The sequence below is a fragment of the Asterias rubens genome, chromosome 11 (assembly GCF_902459465.1).
Source record: "Asterias rubens chromosome 11, eAstRub1.3, whole genome shotgun sequence".
NCBI lineage: Eukaryota > Metazoa > Echinodermata > Asteroidea > Forcipulatida > Asteriidae > Asterias > Asterias rubens.
Genome location: NC_047072.1, coordinates 9,441,897 through 9,457,096, shown reverse-complemented (window position 1 = coordinate 9,457,096; position 15,200 = coordinate 9,441,897). Strand labels below are relative to the sequence as shown.

The following is a 15,200-nucleotide window of genomic DNA, read 5'->3' as shown; positions in this document are numbered from 1 at the left end:
GAAACATCTCCCCCTGCTTCAGGGGGACCTGCCTGAAGGGACGTAGTTTTCGAGAAAGAAGTAATTTTCCAAGAATTTGATTTCGAGACATCAGAATTAAATTTTGAGGTTTCGAAATCAAGCATCCCAAAGCACACAACTCCGTGTGACAAGGGTGTTCCTCTTTCATTGTTATCTAGCAACTTCGACGACCGATTGAGCTCAAATTTTCTCAGATTTGTTATTTTATGCACATGTTGAGATACATTAAGTGAGAAGACTGGTGTTTGACAATTACCAAACATATTCAGTGTCTTTACAGGCATCGTAGATACCAGCTCACTCTTTCAGACATAATGGCCCCAATATACAGTGCAAGTTTTTTGCTTTGGCCCCACATGCGTTGCTTTAACACGTGGAGAAAACAAACGTTAACTTTTAGCAGGTCTCAATGTTTGATTATGCACCCTTGTTTCCCCCTAACATTTGACCAAATATTTCTTCGCTGACCTTCTGGTATGATATTCTGTCGAACATGGAGTTGATTTCTGCCGGTGTTTCCACCTCGTTGATGATTGGTCGAGAAGTGACCCGAGCATCCGTTGCCATGGCTCTATGGAGATCGTACAAAATGAACTTATCCCACTGAGATGAAATAAAAAACCAAGCATTAAAAAATGTTGGTAAACAATCCTTGCAAATAGTCAAACAATGATTTAGTTTTAACACGTATTGGAAACGTAAATAGTATGTGGAGCCTTGTATGTTTTTAATAAACGAGAACAATAACAATAATCATATTAACAAAACATGGTCTGATTATTTCAAAACAAACCTGAAACCAGTAGGGTAGGTTTTGTGTGAGATTGTTTGAAAAAGAACATCTTGAAAATTGGAAGGACAAATTGTCCTCTTGGTCTCAGTCTCAGATGATGTTTCTGAGGGCCTTGTCAAGGAAGGCATCTTTTGCAGGCAACTTGGAGGCAACCAACCACAGTGCATGCCACAGGACCACTTTAGTAACACATGAGTAGATTTCTCAAACTACATGATGCACTAGTGTATGTCATCGCTCTCCAAGCAAAAAAATGCAAACATTGAAATTTGAAGGCCTTTCTTCTTGAGATTGCCTTGAACTTGCCGTCTGTATAATTGCCTCGTGTAACATGACCTGGGGTTTACACTTTCAGACTATTTACCACAAATATGTGGGGTGTCGTGGCCGAGCGGTTAAGAGCACCGAATTCAAGCTCTGCTGATTCTGTTCAGCAGTGTGTGGGTTCGAATCCCGGTCGTGACACTTGTGTCCCTGAGCAAGACACTTAACCATTATTGCTTCTCTCGACCCAGGGGTAAATGGGGACCTGTGAGGGCAGAGATGGTTCTTGTGATTGATTTAGCCGAGTAGCGCATTTGTTGCACGAGGCTGTATACTCCCCAGGGAGCTGAGATGGTTTAAGGAGTGAATTAAGGCCCAGTGACCAGGGGTAATAATTTGAAGCGCTTTGAGACACCCATTCGGGAGTGAAAAAGCGCTATATAAACTCAAATATTATTATTAAACAATCTACATGTTGGATCATAACAAAAAATAGAGTCTTTTATTTTTGTGGTGGTTGGGTAGTTTGTCTCTTTCAAGATAATCTGACGGACCAAAGGAGGACGATGAACAATCCTGAAATCCGTACTTTAAACACATGATGGGATAGTCTAGTGCATCCTCTCCTAATCACTAATCCTTACCATTCCCCAGTCTGGTTCTACCTCCACTGTACCGACGTACTCCACGTAGCTTGCGAATCCTTCATTCAACCAGAGATGGTCCCACCACTGCATCGTTACCAGATTACCAAACCACTACAACCAAATAAAAAGGCTGTGTTAGGATGTGGATGTGTCACTTTTACTTTATACAAATTCGGTCTCACATGGTTTCTTACAGATGGATTGCAATACGCGTCATCGGCCGCAATATTTGATGAATTGTGCACGCATGAAGAGCTACCATTGGCTCAGAGTCACGCGCAGCGCGTACACGCATGCACTTTTCCAGTGTTAATTAATCAAAGATGGCGGTCATAGGCGCGTAGGATTGCAACCCATCTGTTGTGAGTACGAAAAAAATGTTACATTGAGTTGACGGCGACATTGGCAGGTTTTGACGCAACTTGACTCGTGTGCGACACAATTGTGCAAGGGGCAAGCCAATAGAGGACTGATGCTATTAACATTGTGTAGGGCCGCTGGTTCAAAGTGTACTCAATTCTGGTTAAAATTAAACGTCTAAATAGACAGATAGAAATTAAAAAGACCCACTCACCTGATGCGCTAACTCATGGGCGACAATAGCACAGACTCTTTGTTTCTGACTCTCTGACGAGACTCCATCCTCGTAAAGAAGGGCGGTATCGCGGTATGTGATCAGACCCCAGTTTTCCATGGCACCAGCGGTGAAGTCTGGCAGGGCTATCATATCTGGGAGGATAAAAAAAAATGAGATGGGGTGAGTGACAGAATCATTGATTGGGCTAGTACATAATAGTAGTACTGCTAGTACATACCATGACACAGTTTTGTTTCAAGAAACTCCTTTGCCTACATTCATTACAAAGAACAAAATAGCCAGCTTAGTGATGGGACTCGGGACTGTGATGTGATGAGCTTGTTAAGTTGTTGCCACTTCTTCCAATTATCCAGAAATCATTTTCGTAGCGAAATAAACCGCTTGGCGGCTAGGCCCGTTCATTCATTCATTTCAACATGTTCAGCTTGGTTATAATATATCGGTATTCGGTTTAAAATAAACACAATATTGAATACAGTTACAATGTTTGTTACTTACCCATTTTCTCCATTGGATAAACCACACCTTCCCCGTACAGCCCATCGAAGTAATCCAACACGGCAGCTCCCTTCTCGAGCGCATAGTCCGTCTGGTTGATGTAGTCCTCACGGGCCCAAACACCGAACTTTAGATCGAGACAAAAAGGTGAACAAAAAGTGTTTGACTTCAAGTAAACAGGAACCGACTTCTTACCCAATAAACCAATAAGTAAAACCTGCCAAACAGCAATCTCATTTTTGAAAGGGTAGACAAAATACTGTTCAATTTGTCAACCGCCATGGTCAACTCAAGAGAAACCCAAAGCAACAACATTGAAAACGTGCGGGGAACTGGATGACAGCCAGCTGTTTTGAGCATAGCGCCCTCTGTTGATATTATCGCTTTACGCAGCTATTGAGAAATAAAATTATGTTTACCCAGTTGATGTGGTTCAAATAAGTGGGGGAACTCGTGAATTTTTTCACCAGAACAAAATAATGCAATATTATTAAAATGAATACCAGTAATTCTGTCATGTATTGTTAATATAGTTACAGTGACCCGTGTTCGTCATCTCATGTTGTTGTTTGTGTAGGGATATTTGAAATAATTGTTCACTTGGAACAAATAATATTTTCATGGCGTTTGCCCTAGGCAAAACATAGGACCTTTTCATCTCTGGTGTAAAAAGAAAGACAATTAATTGTTAATGGGTTAACATTAAGCAACAACTGTCGTAGTACTAAAACAAACTCTATGGTGACCAACAACTGACTAACAACTGTCTTAATACTCAACAAAATATAAAGTGACATGAACCAAAGTATCCATAGAGCAGGTTTTAGAGAGTGCATTATTCACAGTCGCCAAAAAATATAGGACCAGCGTGACTTGGGATTCTTACTATAACACCATTTGCCGTGGTTGTAAACTTGGCCTTGAAGTCACTGACGACATAACACACGAGATACGAAGACATCTTGACGGTTTCCTTGAACGTAGCTCTGATCCATCCATCACTGAGTACTTCATCGTCTCCACTCTTGGCCGAGTTGGCGAGGGCGTGGTACTTGGGCTCATGCTCCAGGGTAATGGTGAATGTTGCTTTCATGGCAGGCTCGTCAAAACACGGGAAGGCTTTGCGGGCGTCGACTGGGTCGAAAAATGTGCTAGCCAGAAACCTATGGATGATAATGGGAGTACATTTCGGGTGAGAACTTTAACTAAAATCAGTCCACACTCGGTCACTGTGTAGGCCTATGTCGTTCATATTGCCCCTTCCAACATGATTATCTGTTTTACTTGTGCTAAAAAAAAATGTATCATTGAATTTTAACAAACCGAAACGTCATCACAGCAGGGTTTGGAATCAAATACTAATTCCAAACTCACCAGGCCCCAAATGCCACACCAGGATTACGCACTGACTTGGTGTGCATTGTAGACGTGTCTTTTAATTTTTGATTTAGGGTTGAATAGAGGAACCATAACTACAGCGGGGATTTGAAAAGAACATTATTTTTCTTAAGCTCATATTATTTGGGTACAAGAGGAGAAAGGGTTAAAAGGTCACCCCCACTAGTTATCCCAAACTGACAAACCCTGACACATTTCGATTATAAACGTTATCGTCAGAACACCTCCAGTAAAAAAAGAAACATATTATTTTCTTTTTTCAACAACAAAAATTCATAAGAATAGAAATACAAAACTATTTTTACAAATCCATTTTTGTATTGCCCGATATTTTGGAGATGCAATTCAACTTATATTATGGACCAAAAGTGAACATGGCAAATCATACAAAATACAATCGAAAAACTCTCGGGTATACGGTTAGAAATGACCCGGGTGGCAGGGACCCCTTTCTGATTTTAGGTTATACCAAAAGTCTTGTGTCAAAAAGAGGGTCTTAGCTCGGATTCTGGTGAGTTTGATCAATCTGAGTATTTTTTTTATTTCGATGGGTAAAGGCCACTGGGACCCGGAGCCGGATCCATACTTAACGCTCAACATGAAACTTCACTAAACTCTCGACGCGTTATTCGGAGGTCTACTGTAATGTCCACACATGAAGCCCGTTTTTAGAATGCGAACTTAAACGCTTCAATATTTTCTAAACAATTAAAAGGTCCAGTAAATCAACATTTTGAGGGCTTGGTGCTTGTGTAGTCATGTACTTCGAAATCACTACACGGAGATTCTTGTTAGTAGATTACACGATGTTCAAACACAAAAACTGCTTGTGTTAGGTGAGTGCTATTGTTTGCAAACAAACCCATGATCATAAAAAAGTACTAAATAATTCCGTATCTGAAGGTAACTGTATATTTAATTATTTTAGAGTTACTATTTTTTGAGAAGTCATATTTACAGGGAAAGATGTGCACCGTGGATGGATCAGCCCGGTCGCAAAAGAAAACCACAGCAGGTATTTTAATGGCTACGGTTTTGTTCAGAGGAACCGTGTTTTATTCAAAGGAGAAGGAGGATGTTAGTTGAATTCAAACTGTTTGTTCAGTTCTGTCTGTACGTTCAAACATAAATATACCCCAGGGGTGTGACGAGCGTGTCAAAATGTTGGATATCTATCACAATGACCTTTACCCAAGATGAACCCACTGTGTTCTCCTATAAGAACGGTCGCTCTTTTAGACGCCGGTGTCGCATGCAATTATTTCCTCTTTGCAATAATGTCCGCCGGACGGTTTTGCATATGCAATCGTGTCCGCCCGGACGCTGCTGCATATCAATTGTGTCCGCCCGGACACATTTGCATATGCAGTTGTGTCCGCTCCCGTGCACAACCGTCCTTGCAGTAAATTAAACGCCCTTGGTCGACGGAACACGTTCGCCATTTGTTTTACAGTGCATGTCATGAATGACATGGGAAATGTTCGGCCGTTGGGTATTCGCTGCAATCATAAAAAATGTGAATATTCATGCTGCATATACGTAGGTTCAGTGCATGCACGCTCGCTTACGCGCGCACGTACATGTACAGCCATGTACATGTCCACCGGGCGGTTTGTGCATAGCCCCGGACACGATTGCATAATGCAAAAGTGTCCGGAGCGGAGAGTATTGCATGGCGGACACAATTGCATCTGACACCGGTCAATCTGTAATAGCGGGCCGCGTTAGTTCACGAAGTAAAAGGAATGATGTCATATTGTGTGAATAACAAGTCTGCTTATAAAACACCTCACTTCTAACCGTATTGACAAACACTTTTTGTAGCCCAACCGCACAAACCAAGACAGTTAGAATCAGGACAGACCAGGGCCAAATTTCATGAAGCTGGTTAGCAGAAATACTGCTTAACAAATTTCTTTGCTAAGCAAACGATTAGCGGAAAAGGTTAACATGAAATGTTGGCTGGTTTACCTGTTTTGCTTATCATTATTTTTCTGTGCTAAGCAGGTTTTTGTGCTCAGTTATGAAATTTGGTACACGGGCCAAAATTAAGCACAAATCATTGTTCCTCAACACAAAACAACGTTGCTGTGAAGCACTGTGTTACTAGCAGCATTGCACAAGGTCTACATTGTAAACTCCTAATATTATTTGCTTAAAAAAGAAATTTGCTGAGCAGCATTTTCTGCAAATTTTGAAATTATATCACTGCAGTGAGGATGGACAATGTTCGGTTTGACTAATCAATGGTACGGGGGTTTATAAACTTCTTGACCCGGACAATTTTAAAGGTAAACATGAAATGGTCGTCAGGATGTCAGACATTGACGTTGACTTTTGAATAACTCATACTCATTAATTCCATTACCTGGTACCAACTCTTCTATTTACTTTGGTCTTCAAATGTTCCCTCGAACAAGTTCGTTACTGTAATTATGTATATATTATTTTCAAACGCAGAATGTGCTATTCCGTAGGCAGTTGAACCACCACTTAGGGAATTTTATCAGAAAGCTATTATAATATACATGATAGGTTATCGCATTATGTGTATTTAACAACCCTAACAATCGACCGAAGTCCAGTGGGCATGGCAGTGAACAAATAGCACTACCACCCAAATTACTATTAGGGGAAAAGATTTAACCAAGAAAATGTAGGGCCTTACGTTACGCAGTTTTTACAGTATTTGTTATACCATTATGAGTGTATTGGTGTCCATACTGTGAACAGAGAATAAATAAATTTGAAGAAGTTTGAAATATTTATTTTGAATGATTGGAATTGTCGCTGTTTGTTCACCAACATACCTAGCTTGTTACTGTGTGACAACTCTTCAATTTGTCGCAATGTCACAGTTTGATAATAATTGCCTAAACAAAACAATGGACGGAGTACACGTCAAACGATTGCATGACTAAAAAGCTATGACAGCATTGAGTTTTCTTTTGGGACACAGCTTGAACGGCAATACATTTTTGTTTGTCACTGGTACTGTGACAGGAGATTCTGTCTACCGGAAATTCTACCCGACAGGGCGAGTTGAAGTATTGGACGTTCCAGCAACACCCTAAGCCGAAACTACTAGATAAAGCTTCCCATACACAAACACCGGGGCAGATTAAAAACAGTCATTGGGTTCATCGGTTGCCCTTTTGAGATATGGGCCCAATTTCATAGAGCTACATAGCACAACAATTTGCTAAGCATGAAATTTCTTTCTTGATAAAAAAAACAGGATTACCAACTAAATTTTCATTTGTTGCATATTGCTTGTTATTGGTATTCAGCTGTTGTTTGCTAATCCTGAAATTCACGTGGAAATTTGGTTGGTAATCCTGTTTTTATCAAGGCAAACATTTCATGCTAAGCAAATTTGTGTGCCTAGCTGCTCTATGAAATTGGGCCATGGTTGACACAGTAGTGTGACATAGATGTTGGGTAAATTTGTCTATAAAATACACCCAAACCATGCAGAACTCCTATCGTGTCCATCATTGTTTCGTTTTTAAAGTAGGCTTATCCCCACCGCTCTGATTTACAGCAAGTGACGAACATGTAAGCTGCAGTGGCTTTATGACTATAGTTCTCATTAAAATACTATTCGAGTATTGACTGATCTACTTATAGCTCATCGTACTAAACAATGATTCAGTTGCACGTCTCCGTTTCATGAAAGGGTTTTATGCAACGAAATAAGTTGCATAATATCGCTTAATCTCACCTCTTCTCGCCAGCTGCCGTAGTGTAAGACATCCTGTAATATCCCAAGAGGTCATCGAGCAGAGGTCCCTCGAACTCAATGTACAATCTGTACATGTCTCCTTTCTTTAGAGTTCCGTCCAGCTCGATCACTATGAACTGGTTCTCCTCGTAAATCCAGGGTTCTTTCAGTAGTTCCGGCGCCGTTCCGCCTCCATCCCGCTTCAGTGTAGTCCGTCCTTCACCGACGACCAAGTTCTTACCGTGGATCAAAATGAGTTCCGTCGAATCCAGACATTCGAACAGGACCTCCACGGAACCACTGAAGACGAAATTGGTCAAGTCTGTCCTGACTAGGAGGTCATAGGAGACGGGGGAGAGGGTCAATGGAAGTCTGGTGTTCTCCCATGCTTGCTTTTGGGGCTCCGGTACGACTGGTTCTCTGAAGAAGAAAACAAATGTAATAATATAAAGTTACCCTCACGTTATCAAGGCTGGTCTTGTCGGTACCCTATTCATCCTTAAAGCCAGTGGACACTATTGGTAATTGTCAAACACCAGTCTTCTCACTTGGTGTATATCAACATATGCATACAATAACAAACCTGTGAAAATTTGAGCTCGATTGGTCGTCGGAGTTGCGAGATAACTATGAAAGAAAAAAACACCCTTGTCACACGAAGTTGTGTGCTTTTAGATGCTTGATTTTAAGACCCGTCTAAACTTGAGGTCTTGAAATCAAATTCGTGGAAAATTACTCCTTTCTCGAAAACTACGTCACTTCAGAGGGAGCCGTTTCTCACACTGTTTTATATTATCAACCTCTCCCCATTACTCGTCACCAAGCAAGGTTTTGTGCTAAACATTATTTTGACTAATTACAAATAGTGTCCACTGCCTTTAAATGCAAAGTATACCTTTGGTTTTTGAAACCGTTCGATTGTTTTAATCCTATAGAAATATAGCAATGTAAATGTGTACAATATAATAACCTGTGGAAATACAATACAACTCTTACCTGTGAAAATTTCGCGTTTTTGAAATATCACCGAAATTCCAAGGCGAATATGTCCACACAGGAAGAATAATTCCTATATGAAGACACAATCTGAGAAGCGTTACCACCATAACGCTTCTTATAATTCAAATTTTTGGGATAAAAAAAGATCTCTTTCCATAACCGAAGGCTAAGTAGGCCTCCTCCGTGAGAAATGTTTCTCAAAATGCATTTATAATTTTTATACAGCTGCTGGTACCGCGTACGTTTCTTTTACCATTAATTTTCAGAGCCATTACCATACGTAGGCATATACAGACGATTTAACGACTAGGCATATAAATATTTAAAGTCATACAACGCCAGCCTGTAAAGGAGCATTACTTGGTTTTTGCAAACAAAACAGTTGCTGGCAGGGTAAGCGCTTGAAGAAATCCACTACAAACTGACAAACCTGCAGTGTATGAAGTTTCAGATCAATCGGTCACAATTCTGTTATCTAAGACGAGTGTTTTCTTCTAACCTGTAATGTTCCTTTAAGTTAATGTACATACACTCGATCAGTTGACCCCGGATCAGAATTGACCCTGCTTCCGGTCGCAGTATAGGCCTTAACCCTATTCGGATCAGCCTCGGTCAGGATTTCGTGCCAAACTGCCCAAGAAGCCATTTGCGTGTTAGATTTGAATACATGTCTGGTACAAAGACGTGTTTGACCACAAGGTAACACTTGAATTTGAAGTCCTCAGACTATGGAGACAGTTGCTATGTCACATGATTATGGGCAAGCTTTTGCCTGGGGCCTTTCTCAAACCACGGCTTGGGCTCCTGCTCAGGCTAAGGCTCCGCGTGCTGTGTACGCAGCTCGGCCTCTATACCTGCATTTTCAGCGCGTACCGATGATTGTACCAGCACGCGGAGCCTGAGCCGGAGCCTAAGCCGAGGTTTGAGAAAGGCCACTAGTTACGTACGAGACGGTGAACACTGGTCATTGGCTCAGAAGTGGGTCAGGTGTGACCAAGACATGGGCCAGTGAGTCTCTTTAATATTCTAAAACTCATTTAATTAAGTCAGAGTTGATTCGGTAATGGTTTCCGGGGTCTGACCAATTTAGGTCACTGTGACCCGAAATTACTCTAAATAACTGTTAGCATAAAACGTATTTAGTAACATGTAAGAAACGGCTCCCTCTGAAGATAACAGAGGTAATTTCTCACCCATATAATAAAAGACCTCAGCTGAAACCTTAATTATGCATCTGAACGCACACAAAGGAAACAAAGAATTTTTTTTCTCTTGCAAATTCTATGACCAATTATTATGAGCCCAAGTTTTCACAGAGTTGTTATTTTATGGGTATGTGTATTAGGGATATACAAAGTAAGAATGGTCTTTGACAAAATTACCAAAAGTGTCCAGTGCCTTTAAAGGAACACGTTGCCTTGGATCGGACGAGTTGGTCAAAACAAATGCGTTTGTAACAGTTTTTTATAAAATGCATATGGTTGGAAAGATGTTTTAAAAGTAGAATACAATGATCCACACAAGTTTGCCTCGAAATTGCGTGGTTTTCCTTCTACTGTGCGAACTAACATGGTCGGCCATTTATGGGAGTCAAAATTTTGACCCCCATAAATGGCCGACGTGTAAGTCGACGAGGTAAAAGGAAAACCACGCAATTTCGAGGCATGTTTGTGTGGATCATCGTATTCTACTTTTACAACATCTTTCTACCCATATGCATTTTATAAAAAACGGTTACAAACGCTTTTCAAAGACCAACTCGACCGATCCAAGGCAACGTGTTCCTTTAAGATCAGCAGAAGTCTTACAACACAACATGTATGCATTACACTTTGTTGTACATTTTGACGCTAGACTCTACATCAAGGACATTAATTACAACTTGTCTGTAAATGTTGCCCCCCGACTGTGCGGTGATCTTCCCTGGACATTAAGTCAGGGTCAGGCGAGAAACAACGGCGGAGTTGGCACTGCCACTGTGTGATGTGTCTGGATTTGTGCTGTTTTTAGGGAAGTAGTCACAGTCCCTATTGGATGGATTTCAAATGCTCGAAGAGTTAAGACTATTTTTTTGTATACAGTCTTATATTGAGTTATAGGTCGCCCTAACTTAGAAGATAACTTAGAAGTTTTTGACAACTCCTAGGACTAGTCTTAAAGGGAGTGGACACTATTGGTAATTACTAAAAATAATTATAAGCATAAAACTTTTCTTGGTGACCAGTAATGGTATAAAACATTGTGAGAAACGGCTCCCTCTGAAGTGCCATAGTTTTTGAGAAAGAAGTAATTTTCCACGAGTTTGATTTCAAGACCTCAGATTTACAACTTGCGTTCTCGAAATCAACCATCTAATTGTTATCTCGCAACTTCGACGCCCAATTGAACCTAAAATTGTCACAGGTTTGTTATTTGATGCATGTTGAGATACACCAAGTGTGAAGACTGGTCTTTGACAGTTACCAATAGTGTCCAGTGTCTTTAATAAATATCATTCTTTTTATCCGATGCAAGGAATCATACTTAGAAGTATACTAAACAACTTTTCCTAAAACTCACATTTCACACGTTGGTAGCAGTCCACACAGGAGTCCAACCAAAGTAGCAGCAAGCAGAAAAGCTATGAAAAGGATTACTGCAGAACGCTTCGTCACATGATACTTCGCCATGTTGATTTGGAGTTATCACTGCATCTGCAGGATTAAAACAACCACATGTTTTTCAATGTCAATGAGAAATAAGTAAATTTCAGTTCTTCCAAGTTACTCGTGCCCCACAAAATAACAGGGACACTTGTACCAAAACGTTCCCATGACAAAATCAGTCAACACTCGGATGCAGGGCTGACACTTTATGGAGATCTCAATGAAGGTGATTGCCTTCATGCCCCCGCCTGGTCATTGCCTCGGTGCCCTTGAACTGCTCCAGTAGAAGCTTAGCCAATTTTCTCATAGGGTGCCCTTTACCAAGGAAAAAAATGCCTTGGTGCCCTTGAAATGCTCCAGTAGAAGCTTAGCTAATTTTCTCATAGGGTGCCCTTTACCAAGGAAAAAAATGCCTTGGTGCCCTTGAAATGCTCCAGTAGAAACTTAGCTAATTTTCTCATAGGGTGCCCTTTACCAAGGAAAAAAATGCCTTGGTGCCCTTGAAATGCTCCAGTAGAAGCTTAGCCAATTTTCTCATAGGGTGCCCTTTACCAAGGAAAAAAATGCCTTGGTGCCCTTGAAATGCTCCAGTAGAAGCTTAGCCAATTTTCTCATAGGGTGCCCTTTACCAAGGGAAAAAATGCCTTGGTGCCCTTGAAATGCTCCAGTAGAAGCTTAGCTAATTTTCTCATAGGGCGCCCTTTACCAAGGCAAACATGCCTCGATCCCCTTGCCCTTTCAAGAACAAGGCTTATACAGGCCTGCGGATATGTACAACCAGCAAGGAATCTTCGCCTGCATGATGCACATGACGTTATTTGAGCACTGTTTACTCAGTACCTTCCCGGGCCCCGTGAACAAGAAATCCACAGGCAAATCACTTTGTTCACAGAACTTTGATAAGTATTTAGTATAATATTTATTTACTTATTTATTTAGAAATTTATTTATTCAAAATCTTTAAACATTTCACACAATGATTACAACTTTGAAAGGGGCTGTCAAAGTTATTAAAAGTATAAACAAACCGCATCGTAAGATGTGTAAAACCAGACCCCTGGTAACGATAAAAATATAATTATGTAATTATGAAAAGAAGATTGCACTCAAATGCTATTAAAATCACATAACAGTATTTACCAACATTAGGAGTAAGGGCTAAAAACCCTAAATACTATATTCGTTATCCCCGATGCAGCAGTAAATATCTATTTATAACAATGCTTTCATTGGAAATTAGCTGCCCTAATCCAATACTCAGCCCCATAGTTCGTAAATAAGAACAGACAATATATAACATATAATTTAATATGTTTTTTTTGCAGTTGAGCATTTTGCAGCTCAAGGCAACAGTCTAAAGTAAGTTCTATTTTTACAAAATAAGTATGTAACTTTATTAATTTTCCACCCGGTTTTCCCTAAACAGTGGAGTCACTTCACGCTGGGAAGAGTTTCGTCTGACTGGGTGGGGAATGTCGACCTATACACGACGTATAGCCACGGTTATCCGTTGTGTTGGCAATGCGCTATTTTTAAAGAGCAACTTCATATGGGTTGCAATTTACAATGTTTGCCAGGAATTTTCCCGCTAGCGAGAACGCGGTATACTACCATTTCGCCAACATTGCCATGGTAAAGGCACTGGATACTATTTGTAATGCCTCTAAATAATTGTTATCTTTAACATTTACTTGGTAACGAGCAATGGAGAGCTGTTGTGAGAAACCGCTCCCTTTGAAGTAACATAGATTTTGGAAAGAGGTAATTTCTCACTCAAGTAATAAAAGGCTTCATCTGTTTTCATTCTGACTGATCTTAAATAAAGCCTTATTCCTAAAAAGTGTGTGTCAATGTGCTCAAGATCGGACAACAGTGATGTATGTGTCCATGACCACGTTGCGCAATGCGGCTTTGCGCAAAACGGCTTTGCGCATTAGGACCAATAGGCAAGCAGTTGTATTTTCGTATGGAGTGTTGATGGGAGATGCATGAGCCAGGTGATGTGTGGACAGGTGTCACACCATTGATTAACCTCACTAAACACCATCGTGACCCCCATAAGGAGTCCGTAACCAGACATGATTGACGCAAGGGGACTACGACAACAACGCATTCGTGTATTTAACCCACATTTAGATATAAGACCACGTTGAAAGATATATGACTTGAATTCTCCGGCAGTACCGTAAACTCCACAGGCGTTTTGAGAAAGAAAACAAAAATTGAATTTGAGCGAGAATTCCCGTCCAAAGATTCTCAGGTGATTATATGGGTTGATTTGTCTTTCTGTATGCATGCGTATAACTGGCCAGGCATCATGTGGTATTAATGGCATAGCAACGGGTGGTTTCGTTTGTTTATTGACCAATCCTGCCACTGACCTCTGGGCCCAATTTCATAGAGCTGCTTAGCGGCCGATTTTGTGCTTACTGCGTGATTTCCATTTCATAGTGCTGCTAAAACTGAATTGAATTGAATTGAGATGAATTAAACTGATTTGAATTTCTCTTTAACCACCGTGTAGTGCCCGCCAGCAGAATAAGTACTTCACGCTGTGTATATCATTGTAACCCGACATATCTGAAATGAAAGAATCATTTTTTATTTGCCAAAAGGGTAGAAGGTTAACGAATACATGGAACATGAGATCCAGAATACACTGACTTTGTAGGAGCTTGGGTGAGGTTCTGTTGAGAGGTTTCTGTCGGGCGCAATATTACGTTTTCCGTGGACACTATTGGTAATTGTCAAAGACTAGCCTTCACAGTTGGTGTATCTCAACATATGCATAAAATAACAAACCTGTGAAATTTTGAGCTCAATCGGTCATCCAACTTGCGAGATAATAATTAAAGAAAAAAACGCCCTTGTTACACGAAGTTGTGTGCGTTTAGATGGTTGATTTCGAGACCTCAAGTTCTAAATCTGAGGACTCGAAATCAAAATTCGTGGAAAATTACTTCTTTCTCGAAAACTATGGCACTTCAGAGGGAGCCGTTTCTCACAATGTTTTATACCACCAACCTCTCTCCATTACTCGTCACCAAGAAAGGTTTTATGCTAATAATTATTTTGAGTAATTACCAATAGTGTCCACTGCCTTTAAATCGAGAGGGAAAACCTAGACTTGGTTCAAGTCGGGTTCCATACCGGCTCGTCAGCAGTTAATAATGTGTTTTTTGTATAACGCGCACCATTTATCTTTAAAATCTCACAACAAAGTGCTGAAAGAGAGCGGACAAATTTTAAACCTGGAGACCACGGTGCGTTCCCGATTGGTAAAGGTCTGTTTGAGTGCTGTGATGACCACCAACTGTCCTTACAGGCAACCATCGTTATATAAAACAGTTTGGTTATAACGAGGCTGCTTGTAAAGAATACATTTTGAACTTAGTCCTAAATCTCATTTCTGCTTTGAGCTTCTTTGTTTAGATGTCCTTTTATAACAACGTTCGTGTTATAGGAAAGTTGACCCGTCCCCAGCGATCTTTTTATAACGAGAGTCGACTGTACTATTTCGATTTGGCGATCGAAATAACAGCTGTGTGTTTGGGGACGACAAGGTTGGATTTTACAGTAGCTCAGGATACTTTTGCTAAAATTTCGGTTTTTA

General features: G+C 40.5%; 1 protein-coding gene across 1 annotated transcript in view; it reads right to left on the bottom strand.

Moving 5' to 3' along the window:
* Positions 1-15,200, bottom strand: part of LOC117296681 — a 48,045-nt gene that overhangs the window by 29,988 nt on the left and 2,857 nt on the right. The window contains exons 2-8 of the mRNA XM_033779711.1: positions 11,502-11,635; positions 7,944-8,363; positions 3,708-3,984; positions 2,822-2,948; positions 2,300-2,454; positions 1,723-1,836; positions 490-624 (exon numbers count right to left, since the gene is read on the bottom strand). Coding sequence (XP_033635602.1) covers positions 490-624; positions 1,723-1,836; positions 2,300-2,454; positions 2,822-2,948; positions 3,708-3,984; positions 7,944-8,363; positions 11,502-11,611 — 1,338 coding nt within the window. The 5' untranslated portion in view covers positions 11,612-11,635. The remainder of the gene's footprint in view (positions 1-489; positions 625-1,722; positions 1,837-2,299; positions 2,455-2,821; positions 2,949-3,707; positions 3,985-7,943; positions 8,364-11,501; positions 11,636-15,200) is intronic.